Source organism: Ambystoma mexicanum, chromosome 8 (genome assembly GCF_040938575.1).
Source record: "Ambystoma mexicanum isolate Mex_15411 chromosome 8, UKY_AmexF1_1, whole genome shotgun sequence".
Lineage (NCBI taxonomy): Eukaryota > Metazoa > Chordata > Amphibia > Caudata > Ambystomatidae > Ambystoma > Ambystoma mexicanum.
The window spans coordinates 1,689,980,244-1,690,000,793 of NC_090929.1; the positions used below are offsets into that span (position 1 = coordinate 1,689,980,244).

Below are 20,550 nucleotides of genomic sequence, written 5' to 3' on the forward strand. Positions count from 1 at the left end.
AGGGTTTCCTAACCCTAGACCAAGCGAAAATGAAAGGAGGCAACACTGCACTGGACATATTCCTCTATTTTCGGACTCGATACACTCTGCAGACCCTGCTGCTGGACTTCCCGTGTCAACCGCCAACCTGGCAATTGCTGCATGACGTTATTCAGGCACGAGGTGAAGGCAGACTGGTGTCGCAAATTTACAAAGCACTAATCCCGAGTGCGACCCCCGCCAATACAGGGGCAAAGACCAGATGGGAAAAGGCACTAAACACAGTCATTTCAGAGGAGGATTGGAGCTACATTGAATCAGACTCAGAAGATCGCACTCAATTCACGTCTCAAACTCATCCACTTTAATTTCCTCCACCAAACCTATTACACACCCGAAAAAATCAACAAACATCACCCTGACACGTAAGCGGAGTGCAAGAGGTGCGGATTAGTATCCGCAAACTTTGTCCATATGTCCTGGGAGTGCCCTGAAGTAGCTCCCTTTTGGAACCGAGTGTTGGACACGACAACGGCGATTGTAGAAGATGCAATACATCCGAGACAAACAGCAGCGTTGCTAGGTATGACGAGGCTGCTATCCGCCCCATCAAAGAAGTTGACTGGTATTCTGCTGACACTTGCCCATAGGAGAGTCGCTATGGCATGGGGCCGGGGTCCCCCTCCATCCTACGCAGCCTGGTGTAAGGACTTACTCTACTATCAAGATGTAGAATCAGACTTTATAAAGCTCCTTCCACAACACGCACGCCCACCCGTCATATGGGGCCCTCTGACAATATTCTTGATGAACGAAGCGGAGGCCTCTTCAGTTGGCACACCGGAGACCGGCGGCACACCTTTGAGGCAATCTCAGTGCTGACAATATTTTCTTCTAGCCATGGATCGGGAGCGAGAGGAAGATTCCCCTAGATGACATTGTTTGGGTGTAACGGGTGAAGGAGGCGGGTGGGGGGAGGGGAGGAGTTTGGTTGGGAGGGCTCAAAGAGGCGGCGCAAAGTTAAAGTCCACCCTAACGTGGGTGTGTTTTTTGTACGGTGTGTTAAATACCAAAAATAAAGTTTTTAAAAAAAAATAACTACAGGCACATCTAACATCCAGGTAAATAGTTTCAATTTTCTCAAGGAATACATTAGGAAATTCATCACACAGGACCCAATGCTGGGACATGATTATAATCATATTGAATACAATAAGATCTCAAAATTCTTATAGAATACGAAAGAGTTCTTGCTGCGAATGACATGAAGGAAAGTGTCTCCATTGGAAAGGAATGTTTTTTAATTTCAGATCGGATGAACAATGCATTGAGAGTCTAGTTCCTCTTTAGGATTATACGGGGGATGCCAGATTGAAGTATTAGCTTTTCCCCTTTTATTAACAATAGTCTTGGGTAAAGCAATTTGCACCGCCAGATTTCAGTGTTAGAACCTTATCCAAACTGGGCATTAGGCATTCAAAAAACGAATTATAGTTAGACCCAGATTAGTGTGATCACCATTAGACTTGTACCAGCTAATCTGATGACCTGTCAAAACCGTCAAATCCCAAACCTTCCAGCAACAATGTTTACACTTAATATTGGCATAAAAAGAGGAGAGCTCAGGCGCAACGTGAATTGCCGAGTGGTCAAAACCGGCTAACCAGGCACTCTGCAGTGAATCTTGGCCTGGCATCGGCAGACTCTCGGTATCTGCTGACCAGAAAGAAGTGACGACTCAGTGGGCACTTAACGAAGATTGCTCTGGGATAAAAGGCTTATTTTGGGAACAAGGCAACGCCAAGCAACTTGAGTTCAATACCCTGTCCCGCACTTAGAGGCGGGAGTCCAGCTTGAAGCGTGATATAAATACCCAATTTAATGAGATATAAAGTGTAATTTCATAAGACCTCTGTGGACTTTCCTTTGTTCACTGGAATACTATCTTACCATGTATACTTGCCTATTCAGCCCACCTCCAAAGTGTTGGCTTTGACTGCTCCACCCTTGACTGTCTGTTTGCCAAGGTTTAGAAACATGCCTCAGTTCCATGAAGACAGGGCTGAGAGAGTCCTCCTAACAGGGAAAGAGTGAAGGATGAAGGAAAGGTGAAGAAGTGCAAGACGACAGGCCAGCCAGTCTGCACTGTCCTGTTCCCCACACTGTGCTCTTCCTTGGGCAGTTTCGACCAGACCCGTTTTACACTCTCTCCCATGGGATGGGTGCAGAGGGCAGACAAGATATAGAGCAACTGTGAGTTAAATTAAGAGACAAAGCGGGATGGAAAAACGGGGGGGAACAGAATGGATAAAATAGCAGGAACAAGAGGAGTCGGGGGGACTGGTCAGATGGAGTCAGAAGAGAGTTGTACACATTGAGGAGGATCTGCAATTAGTCGGACCTCTGGGGTGTCTACCCGTGGCCCTCGGGTATGGGAACAAGGAGGAGGCCGCATGAAGAGGAAATATATACGCAAATTAAACGTGGTTTGTTTGTTTGCCACAGACTCCTTCAGATGAAGTTCAGTGGTTCAATGGTCTATCGTTTTGAAGGCCACAGATGCATCAGCAGAGACTCTGGGTGCACACAGGGTTCCGTGGGATGCACAGGGTTCCGTGGGATGACATTTGATGACTTTGAGGCACGCAGGCCAGAGGATTTATGGGATTGAAATAAAGGGAACAATGCGAATGGTGTAAGGCATTTGGGACAAGATATAGAAGAGACTGAGAGGTTATTGAGATCAGAGATGAGAGTTTCCAGTTATTCTGCAGATATATAGGTTTCTATTGATTTACACCCATATGACATATAAGGGTAGATTGCATATGTGTGTGTGTGTGTCTCACACATCCATTCACTTCAAAGCCCATGTGCGTGTGTGTGTGTAGCTGACAATCATTTGTTCAGGGATCTTAGCACAGCAAGTTCATAACCACTCATTGCCACACCATGACCACTCAGGGTCAGAGAGTTCTATTATATGGTGACACTCAATAAATGCCATCACAGAACTATTGAGCTGTAGACAGTAACCATAATACGCTGTTTGGCATATTCCTTCCTTTTGTTACATCTCTCTATGGTGGAGAGAGGAAACAATCCTCATTTGATTCTATGGTTCCAAATTAAGCTAATGCCACTGGATTGCTGAATCAGAGTTATAAGGGAAGGATAGCACCTCCATCTTCGGTATTTTTTGGGGGGGTGCTCTTTTCAGTACCTGCACTGTGCCAGAGATGGCCTCCTTTGAAATCACATTTACAAGCAAAGCACCTCGATGTGTTTAGGAATTTGTGTACCTATTCCCTAATGCGCCTTCCACAACAGCCGTCCTGTGATGGCTAGGAGATTGCCTGCTACGCAATATCCACAGGCTCTGCCATTGTCCCACAACCTTGAATTGGTAAATTGACCTGAGAAGCAAAATTGCACCCACCGTCAATTCTCCAATGATAGGATATCGACAAAGTGCCTGTTTCACAGATACAAGAACTTGTCAAATTTCCAACCCCATTGTGTACTTTGTGAACAGAAAGACAATTGCAATATTGGCTTTAGCCTGCTAGCCTAGGTAGCACACACTTTCTCTTAGTAGATTTGACCCACTTGTTGTAACTGTACTTTGTGCCACACTAATAAAAAGTGGAGGCATGTCTCTGCATGTTTGATTTGAGTTTTGCAAGCGTTCTCTGGGGGTCCATTAGGATAGGTCCTCCACTAGCAGTAGGGACTCCATAAGGGCAGGGCTACACTAGGGCAGGGGAGCTAAAGGGTTGAAAGCCTCTGCTAGAGTAAAGTCTACACTAGAACAGTAACTCCACTACGGCAGGTGATTCACACAGGTTTGAGTGCAAGCCGGTTAGAGACTCTAGTGGGGGAATGCTTCCAATGAAAGCTGTTATCTTTGGTGGAGGTCACTCTGAGGATAAAGAGCTGAAAGATCCTTGTTTTCTCTCATTTTCTTACAGTATATTTCCCAGTACGTCTTGTAAACGGCTGGAACGGATGTGCGGGTCGCGTTGAGGTCTATTACAACTATTCATGGGGGACGGTGTGTGATGACTACTGGGACTCCACTGATGCAGCCGTAGTGTGCCGAGAGCTGGGCTGTGGCTCAGTTATTTCTGCACCTGGAAGTGCTTACTATGGACAAGGCTACGGGCCCATCCTCCTGGACGGTGTGCACTGCAGAGGGTACGAGAGCGCGCTGTGGCAGTGTCCGAACAGAGGGATGGGTGTTCATAGCTGCGGTCACCACGAGGATGCCAGTGTTATTTGCTCACAAGGTGAGTATGACGCCGCAATGAGGCACAACTTCCGTCACCCAGTATGAGATTCTCTATGTCTTGCAGTATTTGGTGAACGCATCAGTACCTGGTGATTGGGACTAGCAACAACAGCTTCATACCCTAGTCTTGCCTATTTTAAAATACTCTCAAACTTTCTATATTCTGTGTGATGTACATGTTTTCCATGGGCTCCAGATAAGAATTTGAGGTAAGAGTATTTTGCTCTCGATTTTGGGACGTTGAAAGGAAGAAAGTAATTCTCATCCCAATTGGTGCATTTTTAGGTAAGTAAAAAAAATATATTTTAATTTGTATAGCCATTTATCATGTAATCCAAAAATGAGAAGAAGCATTTGTATCATACATGCCGTCTTTGCATCAAGTAGGGCTATAGAAAAGGTCCTCCTTATAGAGGGGCTTGGTCATGACTTTGTCATGCAGACCAGGTTGCTTAGAGGGTCAGACACATACTTACCAGGACATCCTATTTTCTTTTGTTGGGAGTGTTGTGATGTGTGTCTATCCTGTCCTCCCACTGGCCTCCTGCATGAGTGTTGGGATGTTGCGTGATGTGTGAATGACAGCTCAGGGGAATGTTGCTAGGTGACTGGGTGTGAGAGTTGCACGAATGACAGTTGGTGCCTGAGCTGGGATGCTTGTTGATTGCCGGTGGGTGCACTCCCAATCCCTCTGTCCTGTCCTCTGTATTATACCCCTAAGAGTAATTGGATCCTGTAACTATGCTTGTATACACGTCATTTACAACAGGGAGTAAAGTGGGCAAAACTTTGTCATCGAATTTCGCCTTGAATTTTGGAATCCGGCATACCGTGTGACAAATTCCACCGGTGTGCAGCCCAAAATTATATGTTTCTTGCAGCTAGAATTGCACACATTTTTAAAGTTTGCCAAATTTTACAATGGTTCACATGGGGAACACACATTGTTAGGTGCAGCCAAATTGGCACACATTTCTGTGAAAGTTCCACAGAATTTAGCCGACTCGCTAGTTAAGGGGTATTGGCCTGATTGTAGGGGAGTGACATAGTAAGGAACTCTACTTTCCTGGAGCCCTGGTTCTTCTCGTACAGGGATATTATCAAAAGCCGCTGTGGAATGAAAAGTCACCTCACCTTCAGAAAAATGCTGTAGGCAGAACCTTTCAGAAAGGCCTTCGACTGAGAACTGCTTGCTCCAGGTGTGGATGGGAACCAAAAGAGGCCCTGAAAATAAAGTTAAAAAAGAACTTATTATTGTATATTGGTTAAAAAAAGTATGTTCAACCTTAACCATTCCTGCAACATTCATAATACATATAACATTGATTTTAAAAGGATCCAAAAAAGAAAAACACGATAATATCACATCATACAACACAATAATATGCCAAAGAGCTTTAAATAACCTTATCGAAGTTCTAATAAAATACATATAAAGCTGATAATTACCACAAAGATACAAAGTTAAAACATATTAATCAAATATACCTTAACCCTTTCAAATTTTCAGATATTAAGATTGTTCTCAGATAAATTGAGATCCCTAATATATCTAACAACAGCCAGCGCTGTTGAAGCCAGACAGCCATTCGAACTCCTTACCCACAGTTTACACGAACACCAGGTCGAAAACATGCAGACAAAAGGGCAACAGGTTTGGGCAATAAATAAGCTGACGCTTCAATGTTTCAGGTTGCGTGGGGCCATTACAAAATCTACATTTGATTTCCACGCTCATGTTAATCTGGTCACATCCATGATTATAGACAGGATTTCTCTGGTGGGCCGCATGGTCCATCTAGAACGCATGAATTCCATCTAGGCTCGACAGCAATGAAACTTCTATAAGTACAGTGCCATTTTGCCCAAACTCCTATGTTCATGTCTACAGTGATTTAATGACCTTCCCGAGTAGCCCCTCATATCCATCGGTCATACTGTCATCTACTAATATTGTGTCACGGAACTCAGAAAAGGAAAGTGCGTTCGGGTGTTTTTATTTATTTTTTTAAATGAAAATGAATCATGTGAAATCAGCCTTCCAAAATGTGTGGGGCCTTTCCACACACTTTTTCCCTGCTCATCACATGACAAACGCATAGTCACGTGTACTCCGGGAGGGCGCAACCTACATGCGCCATCCTCCCCTGTCATGTTCAGCTGGAATGTCAAGAGTCGCAGAGGGCTCAGTTAACCAGAGAGACACTTTGATCTACAACAGACAGGAAGATGGGTGGGAATTAGCAGTACATGTTGTCACCCCTTATCTTTCCTGTTGCAAAGCACTCTGGTCCTGATCTCACGCATAACAGAAGATTGTTGGTGGGGACCCAGGATTGGTTCATTAAGGTAGCCTTAGCCTGCACCAATCACTGGGGCCCATTTGGCTTTAAAGAGGGCTGAGCCCCTCACTTAGATCATCCAAAGACTTTGAAAGGAGTAAGAAGAAGGACTCATTTGGACCCTGGCTGAAGGTGCAGCCTGCCTTACAGCTTCTGCCAGTGAGGGAAGGCCAGGATTTCCAAGAGGGAAGCAAGATCCCTCCCTAAACGTCTCCCAGGGAACAGAGGGAGATACCAGACTCAGAGGACCCATCCAGCAGCTCCAGAACTAGTCCCCAGCCAGGACACAGCATGCCCCGCTAGGTTCTGCCATCAAGCTTCCTAGGTGGGAAGGTGGGAAGGGCCAGAGAGTCTTTGAACAAAGGACAAGGCCATTGCCTGCAAACACTCTCCTTAGCTTTGGGCCGTCATCTTAAAGGACAACACAAGCCCTGCGAAGAATCTAAGAGGAGTGCCACAACAAGCATCAACCAGCGTCCATCTTTTAAGGATATTTGTGAGGCAGTCGAGCCCTCAAACTGCGACCGGCTGCACCACTGACAGTTGTCATGCTGCGGTCACTACAGCCATCTGAGATGCCTCGACCAGCATTTCAGATCCGCCAACCAGCACAGAGACAACGATTCTTGACCCCGAGCTGCCGTGTAGGCCAGCCTGCAGCCGCCCATCCAGCCTGCTTGCCGAACTGCCTGCTGCCTGATACCCTCAGCTGTCTCCCGTCTTGAACTCTGTCGCAGGGGCTGCAAGGTGTCCTAGAACTGACTTAACGATGTCGAGCATCACGATCATCTCAAGCACCAGGTACATTTTGGTCCTGTCCCCCTGGTCCTTCTTAGAAGGCCCCTACTGACATTTACGACCCCTTGCTCCCTTGCTGCTGAAACCAAATAACCTTGAACAGTTAAGACTGATTGCTTTACCGACTACCCTCCTGTCAGTTTCCAGAGTGCATCCCTTTCCTTGGTGAAACTGTCTGTGCTCTGTGGGTTGTATTTTGTAGTGTGCTAGAACTGCCTGTGGTAATAATAATAATAAAGTAGATATTGTTATACAAACTTGACTGGACAGTCCCTTTTATCATTGTGAGGAGAACAATTTCCCAAAGGCAAGCTACCTATTGGTGTCACACACTTAGACTCAGGGTCTAGACGGGGATTTTTTCTCACATATCAAACACGGTCTTGTGTTGAAACAAATATCACAAGATATAACACCAAGGCTAGTCTTTGCCCAATAATATATATTATTTTATTTAACTTCATACAATGTTGAGCCCAGTGGGTCCAAATATTAAAAGAACATAAAAAGCGACAGAAAATGCTCACAGTCCTGTTGGAAAACACGAAACATTCGTATAGAGATGATTGTATAGGTCAACTTGCTTCATACTACTCATATGTCAAACCTCTATTATTTCTCAAGGTGATGTTAGTAGTTCTATAAGTGACTTTTCAAACATGAGTATTTTAATAGTGAAGCTATTGCAAAGTCCTCAGTTGCTACAATGTGTGGGCATAAGCCCATCTATACAGAGTGTCGACAGGAAGGCTCTGTTTCCAGCCTTATAAGCAAAAGAGTAAAACCAGTCTTTTCAACATTTATAAATGACTGTTGTCCATTATATGACAAAATAAGGCTTTCATCAGGACACATTAAGAAGATGTTTTAAACCCAAGCCTCAGAATCTTCACAGTGGATTTAGATCGTTGGCCGGTATATCTATATAAACAAACAAAACAAACAGATTAAAAAACTAGCTGTGTTCGAAATAGCATTAGTAAACATGCCTCATCACCATGTCTATGCCCTGCTCTGTCTTCTATTGATCGGTGTGCACCCAAGACAGAAATTATTTCATGGCTTTTCATGTATCTTCATATCAAACATAAATTAAGTAATCTTTTTTTTGTCTTTAGTACAAATTTCAAAACAACTAGATGTGCATATACATTTCCTATTTTAACGTTGTTCTTATTTAATTTAGTCATTGCATTCATGTAACAAGGTATTGATACCTTATAATGTAGTTGTAGTTAGATATTTTTCAATAGATATTTTCGAGGTATTCAAGTCCCTCAAACATTTCTGTAAAAACGGAATATATCAGGGAATGACCTTCCATGGCTAAAATGGGAACAGGAAAAGAAAGATGTTTTAACAATGACTCCTGGTGCCGACGCATGCGATATAAAGTAGGTGTATGTAAATGTTCCTACCTTCCGTAAACAGAAAAAATGCTGCAGTCGGCAAAATGTTAGTCTATGGATCGCGGGCGTGCTGCAGAGATCGTGTCGTCTGTTACAACGCCGTTAGTGCAAAGTCCGTGTGCTGAAAAATAGCAGGACATAGGGAATGTTGTAGAGTAAGAGGTTTCTAGTGCATTTCTCAGATATGGCGGAACGCTATATACAGACAAACTTACTTTTTTGTTAGGAGAGATTTGCTTGTTCTCTATCTTGAACGGCAGCGTTGCATCTAGGATACGTCTCGATGATCATGTGATAACTTTGACGCCTTTTCAAAGATTTGCGTCCCAGCGTCAGCGTAATGACGTATTATTATGATAGTGGCCGGGTGGAGTAGAAATACAATACGGCCAACTTGAAGAAATACTATGTAGAAAGTCTACCGCTGTTTCAAACATAACGCGGACTCGATGCTATATCTGTTGAAAGGCCCAATATTTGTATCGATGTACAATAAGCTCCTCAGGAGAATATTGGCAAAAACAACCTATTTGAACTGATTCTAATGGTATCAAGTATGTTGTCATGGCCCTATTACTGGAGTGTCTCTTGTATACAAGCTCGAAGCATTCAGTCTAATGGGATGACAAAGTGAATCAACCACAGTTTTTGAGATGTATTATGATCCTAAGATCAAAACAGGGGAATTGTTTTAAGTTGACCCAATATCATTTATGTAGGAACAGGTTCCATTCTATAAACAGATTTAATCCACTTTTGACCGAGTCTTGTTTGTGGATCCATTTCTGTTCTAGTTTGCGCAGGTTAAGATCCCTATCTCCCCCTCGGGGGTGTGGATCGAGAGTTTGTAAAACAAACCACGTTAAATCATTAAAGGAGTGTTTCATTTTGCTATAATGGTCTACTAGTGGTTTGTCTTTAATGTTGTTTTTGATACATGAACGATGTTCCCCTATTCTCGTTCTAATAGTACATTTGGATTTTTCCAATATACATAAGGTTACATGGACAAATGATGCAATAAATTACCCATTTCGTCGCACAATTGGAAAAAGATTTTAGAGTCCATGTTCCTGTTTTTACTTCCACGTTTTTGACATTTTTTGTGAAATTGCACATTAGGCATTTTCCACATTTAAAATGGCCTACAACTGGAGGAAGGCTCCATAGTGTTGGTTGTGTAACTAACGGGGTTGGCTGTCTAGGGTACGTATGAACCAGTCTATCCCCGATATTTTGTAACCGTTTAAAGGCAAAACGGGGAGGAGGGATAGAGAAAGCCTCAGTGTTTATCATTTTCCAATGTTTGAGAATAGTTCTCCTCAGAGCATTGCTGATCGGAGTGAAAGTTGTAACACAGGTGATCTTTTCCAGCTGCGTACGATCTTGTTTAACGAGACAGTCAGCTCTCGGAGTATTTTTAGCCCTTTTATAAGATCTCCTGATAGTGTGAGACGGATAGCCTCTTCCTTTTAGGTTATTTTTTAGTTTTTCACTATGGACTAGGAAATCTTGTTTCTCCGAACAATTTCGCCTGATCCTCAAAAATTGTCCGAATGGAAGGTTTTCTTTCAGCGAATGCGGATGAAAGCTCTCAAAATGCAGGAGTGTATTTTTTTGAGTAGGTTTCTTGTACAGACTAGTTCCAATGTTATTGTCAGAGGTACGGTATATGAGAAGATCCAGAAAAGGTATTTCTTTTTTATTTGCTTCCCACGTAAACTGAAGCGATAATTCGCATTGGTTTAGCCAGATATTGAAACTGATGAGTTCTTGCATGGTACCACGCCAGATCATAAAAATGTCATCGATATAACGATGCCATGCGTGGATATTTTTTCCAAAAGGGTTCATATCATTGTATATATGGATATTCTCGAAATGATCCATGTATAGATTGGCCAAATCGGGGGCAAAAGTAGCCCCCATGCTTGTGCCGTTCAGTTGTTGATAGAAAGAATTCTTATGGATGAAGACATTTTTTGTGAGGGCAATATGTATGCATTCTGCAATAAATGCTGAAGGAGGTTGTTTGTCAGTCCGTGTCTCCAAAAGTTTGAACATCACGTCAATGCATTTCATCTGCGGTATGTTGGTATATAGTGACGTGATGTCAAGGGTGACGAAGACGTCATCCGGTAAAATAGTGATGGAATGCAAGATATTTATCATTGCAGTGGAGTCTTGGATGTACGATTTAATTTTTTTGACAAAAGGTCTAAGGAACACGTCTGCATACACTGACAAGGGTTCTAAGAGTGAACCAATAGCGGAAACTATAGGTCGTCCAGGGGGACATGTTAAGTGCTTATGTATTTTTGGTAAGCAATAGAAAGCCGGGGTGACCGGATATTTGTTCACCAAAAAGAGTTTTTCATCATCATTTATCCACCCTTGGTTAGCCGCATGTGTCATAAGATTGACAATTTCTTCCATAATTCCTATGGTGGGATCAGATGGAATAGATTTATAGACCATTGGGTCAGATAATTGTCTATTCACCTCTGAATCATACAAATCAGTGTGTGCTACAACTGCCTGTGGTAATAATAATAATAAAGTAGATATTGTTATACAAACTTGACTGGACAGTCCCTTTTATCATTGTGTAATAATTGTATTTTCGCTGTGTTGCAACTAACCAACGATCCACGACCTTGCAGAGACAAGCCTGCCATTCCGTCCACATTACCGAAAATTGGGCCAAGAGATTAATAATTGACTTGTTTTTCCAATTTGCTTTATTGTTGTCTCTTTTTAAAGTCTTGGCTGGATCTTGTTCTCGTGTTCAGGGTCTGTTGTGGCTCCGGTAATCCCGCGTGGACTCTTCCTCCTAGGGGCCATTGCATATTCTCCTATGTGACATATTTCTTTATTTATTGGCCCGGAGTGGATCCGCAATGACACCGGCCTTGGCTGCATCCCTCAGGATGAGTCGTCTCCTTAAGCATTTGCGATTCTTTTTAAGAACTTTGTAATCCTCCAGTTCCTTGCTCTTTGTGTGGCAAGTGTCTTCAGACAATACTGCTGCCCTTTTCCTGCCTCTTAAATATCTTGGAAATAAAATGCTTCTTTATGTAATGTATAATAATTGTTAGAGAATAAGGGTCGGTATCAAATCACACGGTGATTGTTAGAAGTTGCGTGTAACCCCCATGCCTCCTGCATACACACACACGCTCGCACGCATGCATGCAGGAACACACATGGGACACGTGTTGCTGGTAGGGGGTCCCGGCTGCAACTGCCGTCGGGATCTCCTTTATTAACGGCGGCCCGGAACGAGGCTCGCGCATGCGCACACTGCGTATGCACTACGCAACATCCCTCCTTTTACCCCAAACAATGAACAAGTCCAACATTAAAAAATAACACACCCAGCCTAGGAACACCAGCACAGTTCTTGACCTCCTAAGAGGCCGGGTCCATGATAAAGTCCTGGAACCTCTGAGGGCACTGTCGACCCTAACGGCTCGGGTACCTTCTGGACTCCTCTCGAGGTGGACTGGGTGTCCCTGGGACCTCTGGAAGTTCTTGGTCCCCCGGTGACGGTGGTCCTGGTCCAGGTCCTGGAGAGGACGCCTCTGGCGGCACGGGGTTTGGTGAGGTCTCGATCCGCTTGATGAACGAGACGTTCCGTGTGATGGTTCCCCTCCCATTGGCCACCGTGACCATGGACCCCTTGACGTGGGTCACCCCTAACGGTTGGGCCTCGTACGGGAGTGACATCTTTCCCTCCGGCCTCATGTTCCAGACCAGAACAGTGTCCCCTACCACGATCGTCTTCTCGGGCAGGTTCCTGCGGGCGCTTCGTTCTGTACTTCGCGCTATACATGTACACGGTCATTGTCAATCACCCCCGGGCAGCGCCCCTCCACTTCCGGCAGCAGTCCTCGGGGGCACTGCTTGAATAGGGCTTCGGCAGGCGCCACCCCAGTCGACTGATGTGGGGTCGTGCGGTACTCACGCAGGAATTCGAAGAGGTTTTGGCGTAATTCCCCTCCCCATCCAATGAGATTTGGAAAATCTTATTGAGTGTCCGCATGAAGCGCTTGGCCTCACCATTTGCCCTGGGCCATTGCGGTGTGACCTTCCGTTGGGTGATTCCTCTCTCCTCACACTACCTGGCAAACTGCTGCCCCTGGAATGGCGGGCTGTTGTCCGAACAAAGTACAGTGGGGAACCTGTGGGTGGCAAACATCTTTTCCAGTGCCAGGATGGTGTGGTCGCTGGCCGTTGACTCTACCAGCTCCACCTCGGGATACCGTGACCATTGGTCGACCACTGCGAGAAAGTACAGTCCTCGGCCTGTGGATCCGAAGTCGGCATGCACTGTCCCCCACGGCTGTTCACTTCTTCCATCGCTCTAATCGGCGGACCTCTTTCCACCGGACTGGCTGCTTGGCATGGTAGGCATGAGCGCACAAACTCGTCCAGCCTTTGCTCCAGGTCCGGGAACCACACCTTCCGTCTTAGGCGTGCCTTGGTCTTCGCGGTTCCCTGGTTCCCCTTGTGGGCCAGCTGCAGCACTTTCATCACCAAGGCTCGCGGGATGACGATCTGGCACCCTCTCAACAGAAGGCCGTCCTCCGCAACTGAGAGCTCATTGCGCACTTTCCACAGCGCTTGGAGGTCTCTCTGGGCCCCGGACTCCCTCCTGGCGTTGTTAGTGACCACCTCTCTCCATTCCCCACTGCCATGGCCTCCTTGATGATCAAAAACATCTCATCTTTATTCGAAGCATCCGCAATCTCCCGGCGCGCCAGGGCCACTGGCAGGGCTGCCTCCACAACGTTGTGCACCATTTCGATGCAGTCCACTACCTCGGCCGTCTCACGGGGGCGCCCGGCCCCTGGATGTCTGGACAGGTAGTCCGCGGGGTTATGGTTGCCCGGGCGATACTGCTGCTTGACCCCATATTCCATCAGCGACACTATCCACCTCTCGATGCGTGGCGGTGGCTTAGAGGAGGCACCCGCCATGATTAGAATCAGCGGCTTGTGGTGTGTTATCACAACGACCGGTTTGCCCAGAATGTAGATCCTGAAGTGCGTGCGGCCCCACAGGATGGCCAGGGCCTCCCGCTCGATCTGGGAATACCGTTTTATCTGTTTCTATGAGCGCCTTGCTGGCATATGCGATGGGACGCATGAGCCCCTGAGAGTCTGCTTGCATGAGCACCGCACCCAATCCCACCGGGCTGGCATCCACAACTATCTCGGACTCCCTATCGGGGCTAAAGTATGCTTTGGTTTCCTGGCCCGACAGATCATTCTTGATCTCGGCAAATGCCTTTTGTTCCTTTGACATCCATGCCATTGCAGCATCGTTCCTCGTCAGTGCCCGCAAAGGCTCACACAGCGACGCCAGGTCGCGGATGAACCGTCCACAATAGTTCACCATGCCAAGGAAGCTTTTTATCTCTGCCGGTGACTCGGGAGGGGCCGCCTCACGAATGTCTCTCACCTTCTATGGGTCGGGCGATATGCCTCCGGCATGGAATATGAACCCGAAGAACTCTATCTGGTCCTTGAGGAACTCACACTTCTTTCTGTGTAGGGTCAGCCCAAAGCTTTTAAGTTTCTCTAAGGCACGCTCCAGTCTCTTCAGGTGTTCAGACTCTGACTGTGCGAAGACCAGGATGTCGTCCGACATGTTTATTACTCCTTTGAGTCCCGCCAGGGCTCCCCGGATGACCTTCTGGAAGACCTCTGCCGCTGACGAGACAAGACACCAAAACAGTCTTTTAAACTGGTATAGCCCTTCATGGGTCGTAAAGGTGGTAATGTACCGCGACTCCGGGTGGAGTTCCAGCTGATGGTACCCCAACCTCAGATCCAGCTTGGAGAAGACTTTTGCTCCTTGCAACTCGCCCACTATATCGTCCAGCGTGGGTGTCAGGTGACGCTGCCTCTTAATGGTGGCATTTGGCAGTCTCATGTCGACGCAGATGCAGACAGCCCCTGGTTGCTTGGGCTTCGGTGCCACCACTATCGGCGAGACCCACGGAGTTGGGCCCTCCACTCTCTCGATAATGTCCAAGTCTATGAGTGATTGAAGCTCTTTCTCCATCTGCGCCCTCAGGTGGAATAGGATTCTTCGATGCTTGAGAGCCGTCGGCCTTATGGACCCGTCAATGTGGAGTCTGATTGGGTCACCCTTCAGCTTCCCTACCCCTTGAAAGATGTCTTTGAACCGTTGCAGCAGGCGATCAATGTCTGTGTGGTACACCGCCAGAGTGAAATGCACGATGTCAAGGGCTTCAGAAGCAGCACAACTCAATAGGGAGTGCGGGCTCACACTCGTCACAAAGAATCTTGCCTTGATCTTGTTCAACCCATGTGACACCGGGGCTACAAAGACACCCTGAATAGGCAGCGGCGTATCCCCTCCAAAGGAGTAAATCCGGGCTTTGGACTCCTCTAACTGGGGAGGGCCCGGGAGGGCTTCATAGTGTGTAGCGGCCAGCACACAGACTGATGCCCATGTGTCTATCAGTACTGGGGTGGGCACGTCACCAATTTTCACTGTGCACGTCGGCTGCCTGCTCTGCCTTGGCCCAGTGGCGATGTTCGAGATGAAAAAGATTTCCTCCTCCTCTCTTCCTCCTCTGCGATGTCCAGATCTTGCACGCCCTGCTCGGTTGACGACACACCCCTCACGCGCCGGGCATTGCCCCCGACTAACCTCACTGGCCCCCTCGATGCCACCACTGGAGTTGAGTCCCTGCACACTATTGCATAATGTCCCGGTGTGCCACACCGTCCGCAGACTCTTGTCTTTGCAGGGCATTCCCCAGCATGGGGCAAGTCATATCCACAGTACGGACACAACTGGGGGTTTCCGGCCGTAGAAGGACTGTCTCCTTTTCTGGGGGCCCAGCGCGCCCTTCCTGGGGCAGAGCGCCCGATGGCAAAGGCGTCCTCACTTTCCTGGGTGCATTGCTGTGTCAATTTTCGCCCCTCGGGACTCTGCCAGTTCATACGCTCTCCCAGTGTCAAGGATTTGCGGCAGCGTCAGGCCTGGCTCCCTAAGCACCTGCCTTCTAAGCTTTCCTGAGCTGCACCCCTGAATCAACTGGTTCCTCGCCATCTCTTCCTCATTCACCCACCTGCAGGTGCTCGCGAGGTGTCTGAGCCGCGTACAGAACTGGTCCAAGGACTCTTCCCCTTGCTGCTTCTCCGCACCCATCACAAATCTGTCAAAATCGACATTTGCCATGGGTAGAAAGTGGTCTTGGAGGGCCTGTTTCACTGCATCATATGACCACCTGAAGATTCAGCGAGTCATTAATCCTGTGGACCTCCGCGCCAGACGAATGTACCATCGTGGCCCCCTTCGCATCATCATCCATCTCTCCTGAGGCCCTGAAGAACATTTCTAGCTTCTTCACCCACAGTAGCCACTTCGGCCCCAGCTTGGATGGTTGGCCTGTGGTGTCGAATTCAGGCATGGGCGCCAAAGTACTGTGCAACCTGCGTGGAATTGGCGCTGGGACTCCCTCTTCTCCCTCCTCACCCATGGTGGTGACTGGGTGGAGGGTGAGCCCTGGATTGCCTGAACTGACCTTCCAGAGTCTAGGATATTGTCCCGGCACCAAAAGCTCTGGATGGAGGCGAGGTGGGCCTGCAGCAGGTGTAGGAGGCGCCTTCAGCCTTTACCTTCTTTTCATAAAGATGAGCCACAGCTCTTATCACAAAAGGGCCATGGAGTGTCCAAAAATTGTCGAAGGATGATCAGGATCACAGCCGGCGCATGAGCACCCGTGTGGGCCACAACCGCCGTGATCCGCGTGTGTCTCAAGATGGCCGCCGGCCACGTGCGTAGGTTCGCGACCGCGTGGGGAAAGAACGCACTATCTCCGACTCAACAGCAGCCGGAGCAATGTCGCATTCCCCACGGTTGCCGTTCCTCGTCGCCAGTGTTAGAGGCTGCATGTGACCCCCAGCCCCCCCGCATACACACACACGCTCGCACGCATGCATGCAGGAACACACACGGGACACGTGTTGCTGGTACAGGGTCCCGGCTGCAACTGCCGTCGGGGCCTCCTTTATTAACAATGCGCATGCGCGGCCAGGATCGAGGCTCGCGCATGCGCACACTGCGTATGCACTATGCAACATCGATGGACTTCATCTTCTCCCTTAATATGTGTACATGCTCATATTTGGGGATTATATACAGCAATCGTTCAGCAGTAGGGCACCTTGGCGCTATAGAAAGTGTTATGCATACATACCATAGTAGTCTAACAACCTCGGATTTAAAGAGGTAGGGGTTGTTGTTTTTTTGAAAAGCCAAGAGATTTGGGTTCCGTTCATAGGGTTAAAATGAGTGCTTTTCCAGGTTTTGAGGCTAGAACAGCAAAAGAGTGGCCAGGTTCTTCAAATGGAATGAGAATTGAGAGCGAGGAGCCAGAGTGGGGTAGTGTTGGCTTATTCTTTCCCGCAGAAACTAGTTCTTCCTCTGATACAGCAATGTGTGAAATAAGTGCATGGACTTAAAAAATGAGCCTGTTTAACTAGGAGCCAATGCAAAGAGGCCAGACCAGGTGATGTGATTACATCTGCAACCTCTCAACTGGTCTCATGCAGCGGCATGCTGAGTTCTATGCAGCCAAGGCAGTAGCTTAACCCATGTACACATGTATCCTGTTAGCAAAGTCCAGCAGTGCTAAAGCAAAGGTGTGGACCTCTGTCATTTGCTGAGGGAAGGACAGTTGAGGCATAATGTGTTTTGAGTCTTATTAGGTGAAAGAAGCCGTTTTTGGAAACTGCAGCTACTTGTTGGGCCATTATAAAATCAGGGCCCCAATAATCCCTAGATTTCTAACTGTAGGGGCCGGCATAGGAGAAGGGTCAAAGCTGTCATGCCAAAAGAAGCCACTCCAGGGTTCAGCTGCAGCATTAACAGTCAACACCTCGGTTTTGGGTGGATTGGTTTTAAGAGAATTTGGATCCACCCACCTTTTCCTCAAGAATAAACAGTCCTTCAGAGTGTTGCAGGTGAGCTCTCAATTCCCTGATGGTCTGACCAAAATCTGGATACTATCCGGAGAGTTTGAAAATAGCAGGCCTCTCTGACCAATTAAGTCTGCCGGCAGGCAGACATATAGGCTAAAGAGTAAGGGTGATGAGGCAGACCCCTGGGGAACCCCATGCATCAAAGGCTTTAAATCTGAAACAATTGCAATGAAGAAATGTCCCTAATTGCAGGCACCTCTTGTAGAACAAACAATATGTTATGAGACAGTAGTTATTTTGTGTTCAACTGTGTGTATTATACATTTGAGTTGAAATCACTTTGTTCATAGAAGTTCAGTGATGTCTTCAATAAAAAATCAAAGTACTTTTAGCATCTTAAGCAACAAATCAAAATTAATTTGCCAAAAGATCAAATGAAATCTGAAACAAATGCACCCAGCTCCAGGCTGAGAGTGGTTGATAAGAAAGGAGTGAATCTATTTTGCGACTGTAGCCTAGATGCTTTGTGATTCCAGCTGAGTTTTAATGATTTAGTGATTTACGGCTGTTATCAAAGGCCACTGAGCGGTCTAATAGTTTTAGGCCCGTGCACCTCCTCCCTCCAGCTACCCACTAAGTTGATCCATCTCTTGCTAACCTCTTCTTTTCCACGTTCGCCTTTTACTCCCATGTGATCGACGACAACTCTTAGTGATCTTGTGTTTCAGGATATGTTGTTGCTTTTGAATTAACTGGGTATTTTCTCATTACAGGTCTCCCTCCTAATACGACAACACCATCACCACCTGGTAAATACTTGTTGTTTTACTTGCATCTATTTACTGGGGCAATAGACCGTGTGGAGGCTAGTTACAGAAGGCGCACCTATACACAGCACACAGTTCACCAGAAACCCTTGATGTTTCCGTTATATATTTTTGTAATGGGAAAAGTGATCAGGCTGTTATCATGTATAAATGCAAAACTATTGCTTAACCATAATGCATTTGGAGGTAGGAGAAGGTGTGCGGTGGACAAAGTGTCAAAATGAAAATGACAGTGTAATATAGCAAAAGAGGGACCTTGGAGGGTATTTCCCATCCCCATCTATGACAACCCACTGTAATCTGTGTGAGTTTTCATCTGTCAGCGGCTTAAATAAAATAAACCAACAATGTCCTATCTGTAGATTTATGGGTGCCTTTGGCGGTTGAAAGGAGACCAGTGAGTTTGCACCTGTCAGCGGCTTGTACATCATTTGCCGGCACTTGAGAGTTCATCATCAGGTCTGCTAATGGAGAGAGTGGATTAGCTAGTGGAGAGGGGTGGCAACACTTTAAAAGTAAATGTGGAGGGAGTCTTTCAAAGTGATAAAAGAGCACAGATTCCTGTACTCAGCTTTTCTAAATGTATTATAACGCTCTGTCAAAAGTGGTGATGATCAGAGAGGGACTACGTTGAATGGAAGGACACAGAAATATGACTGAAACCTCATAGAGATTCATGAAATAATTTAGAATAAGAAAGAGTGAAATCTATAACCAAAAATGCATCTAGTGGCCGTAATGATTGGAGGTATATTGACAGTGAATTTCAGATCTATATGCTACTTAAAAGACCAGAAAAAGGGACAGAGTATTCAGAAACTTATGGATAGAAAATATTCAGGAACAAAAGGTTCTTTTACAAAGTCTTTGTAAAAGAGCAATCCACTTGATTGAATAGTAGGGGTTTGCGTAAAATCAATTTCTGGTGCCTCAAGCACACTTGCAAATTGGGCATTAAATCTGCCCACCTCACTGCCCCAATCATGCAATAGAAGTCAGATTTTGACAAATATATGAGAGGACAAAACTCCCTCCATTGCGGTAGCATGGATAGCCCCTCGAATCAAGGAGCAGAACATTCCATGTGTCCTGATTGGCCTGAATGTGTGATGGTCCATCCTATCAGGTGGGCAGAATGATGTAGCCGCTCTGATTGGCTGAAATGAAGGCCATAGCACCCAATTACTCCACAACTTGGTCTTCCATCGCAAGGTCAAATTTGAAGTAGAATTCTTGTAAATTCCTTGTTTCAGGCAGAGCAAACTGTGGGGAAAATTCAATCTATTCTGCTCTGATTGTAAACATGTTACCCACCTCTACTGAAGAATACGTCTCAGGAGAGATAGATGAAAAAGAGGAGAAATTGGTATATTCTTTTAATAGGACAACATGACTTAATACCAAAGGGATAGACTTTATGATTGACTGATGAAAAAGTAAGGCCAGACCAAACATTCACCAACTTCTAGTCCATGCTGGTGGCAACCATTTCCCAATTGCACAAAGATGTCCCACAATGTACATTGTGTTTAGACAAATGCATATCCAAGATCAGACACAACTATGGTTTTAAGAAAAGATTGCTAGACAAGACTGGGATGGCTTTGTTTCTGCAGTGGTGAATTTGCAAAAAAACATAAAGGTAAAAGTTCCTATTGTCATTCTATGGAAAATGACAATAGGAACAATTGATGTGCAAGATCTAGCCAGTCTCTAATAAAGATCTAGTGTCTGAAATGGACATCACAGAGACGGGAAAAGTGTTGTATGACAATGGGGAGATTGTAGCGAAGATCAGAGATAAAGCCACTGTCTTCACAAATGTTAGATAATAGACTGAGCAACAAAGAGAGTGGATTAACTTTCCATGTGAAGGTTGGAGACTTTAGAGTGGAATATTGGTCTGAAGAGTGTTTCGTAGATGAGTGTCAAAGAGAG

The 20,550-nt window shown here is 46.2% G+C and overlaps 1 protein-coding gene across 1 annotated transcript in view; it reads left to right on the plus strand.

Moving 5' to 3' along the window:
- Positions 1-453: 453 nt before the first annotated feature.
- Positions 454-20,550, plus strand: part of LOC138473462 (deleted in malignant brain tumors 1 protein-like) — a 104,792-nt gene continuing 84,695 nt past the window's right edge. The window contains exons 1-3 of the mRNA XM_069612110.1: positions 454-562; positions 3,951-4,268; positions 18,559-18,594. Of these exons, the coding sequence (XP_069468211.1) occupies positions 454-562; positions 3,951-4,268; positions 18,559-18,594 (463 nt within the window). The remainder of the gene's footprint in view (positions 563-3,950; positions 4,269-18,558; positions 18,595-20,550) is intronic.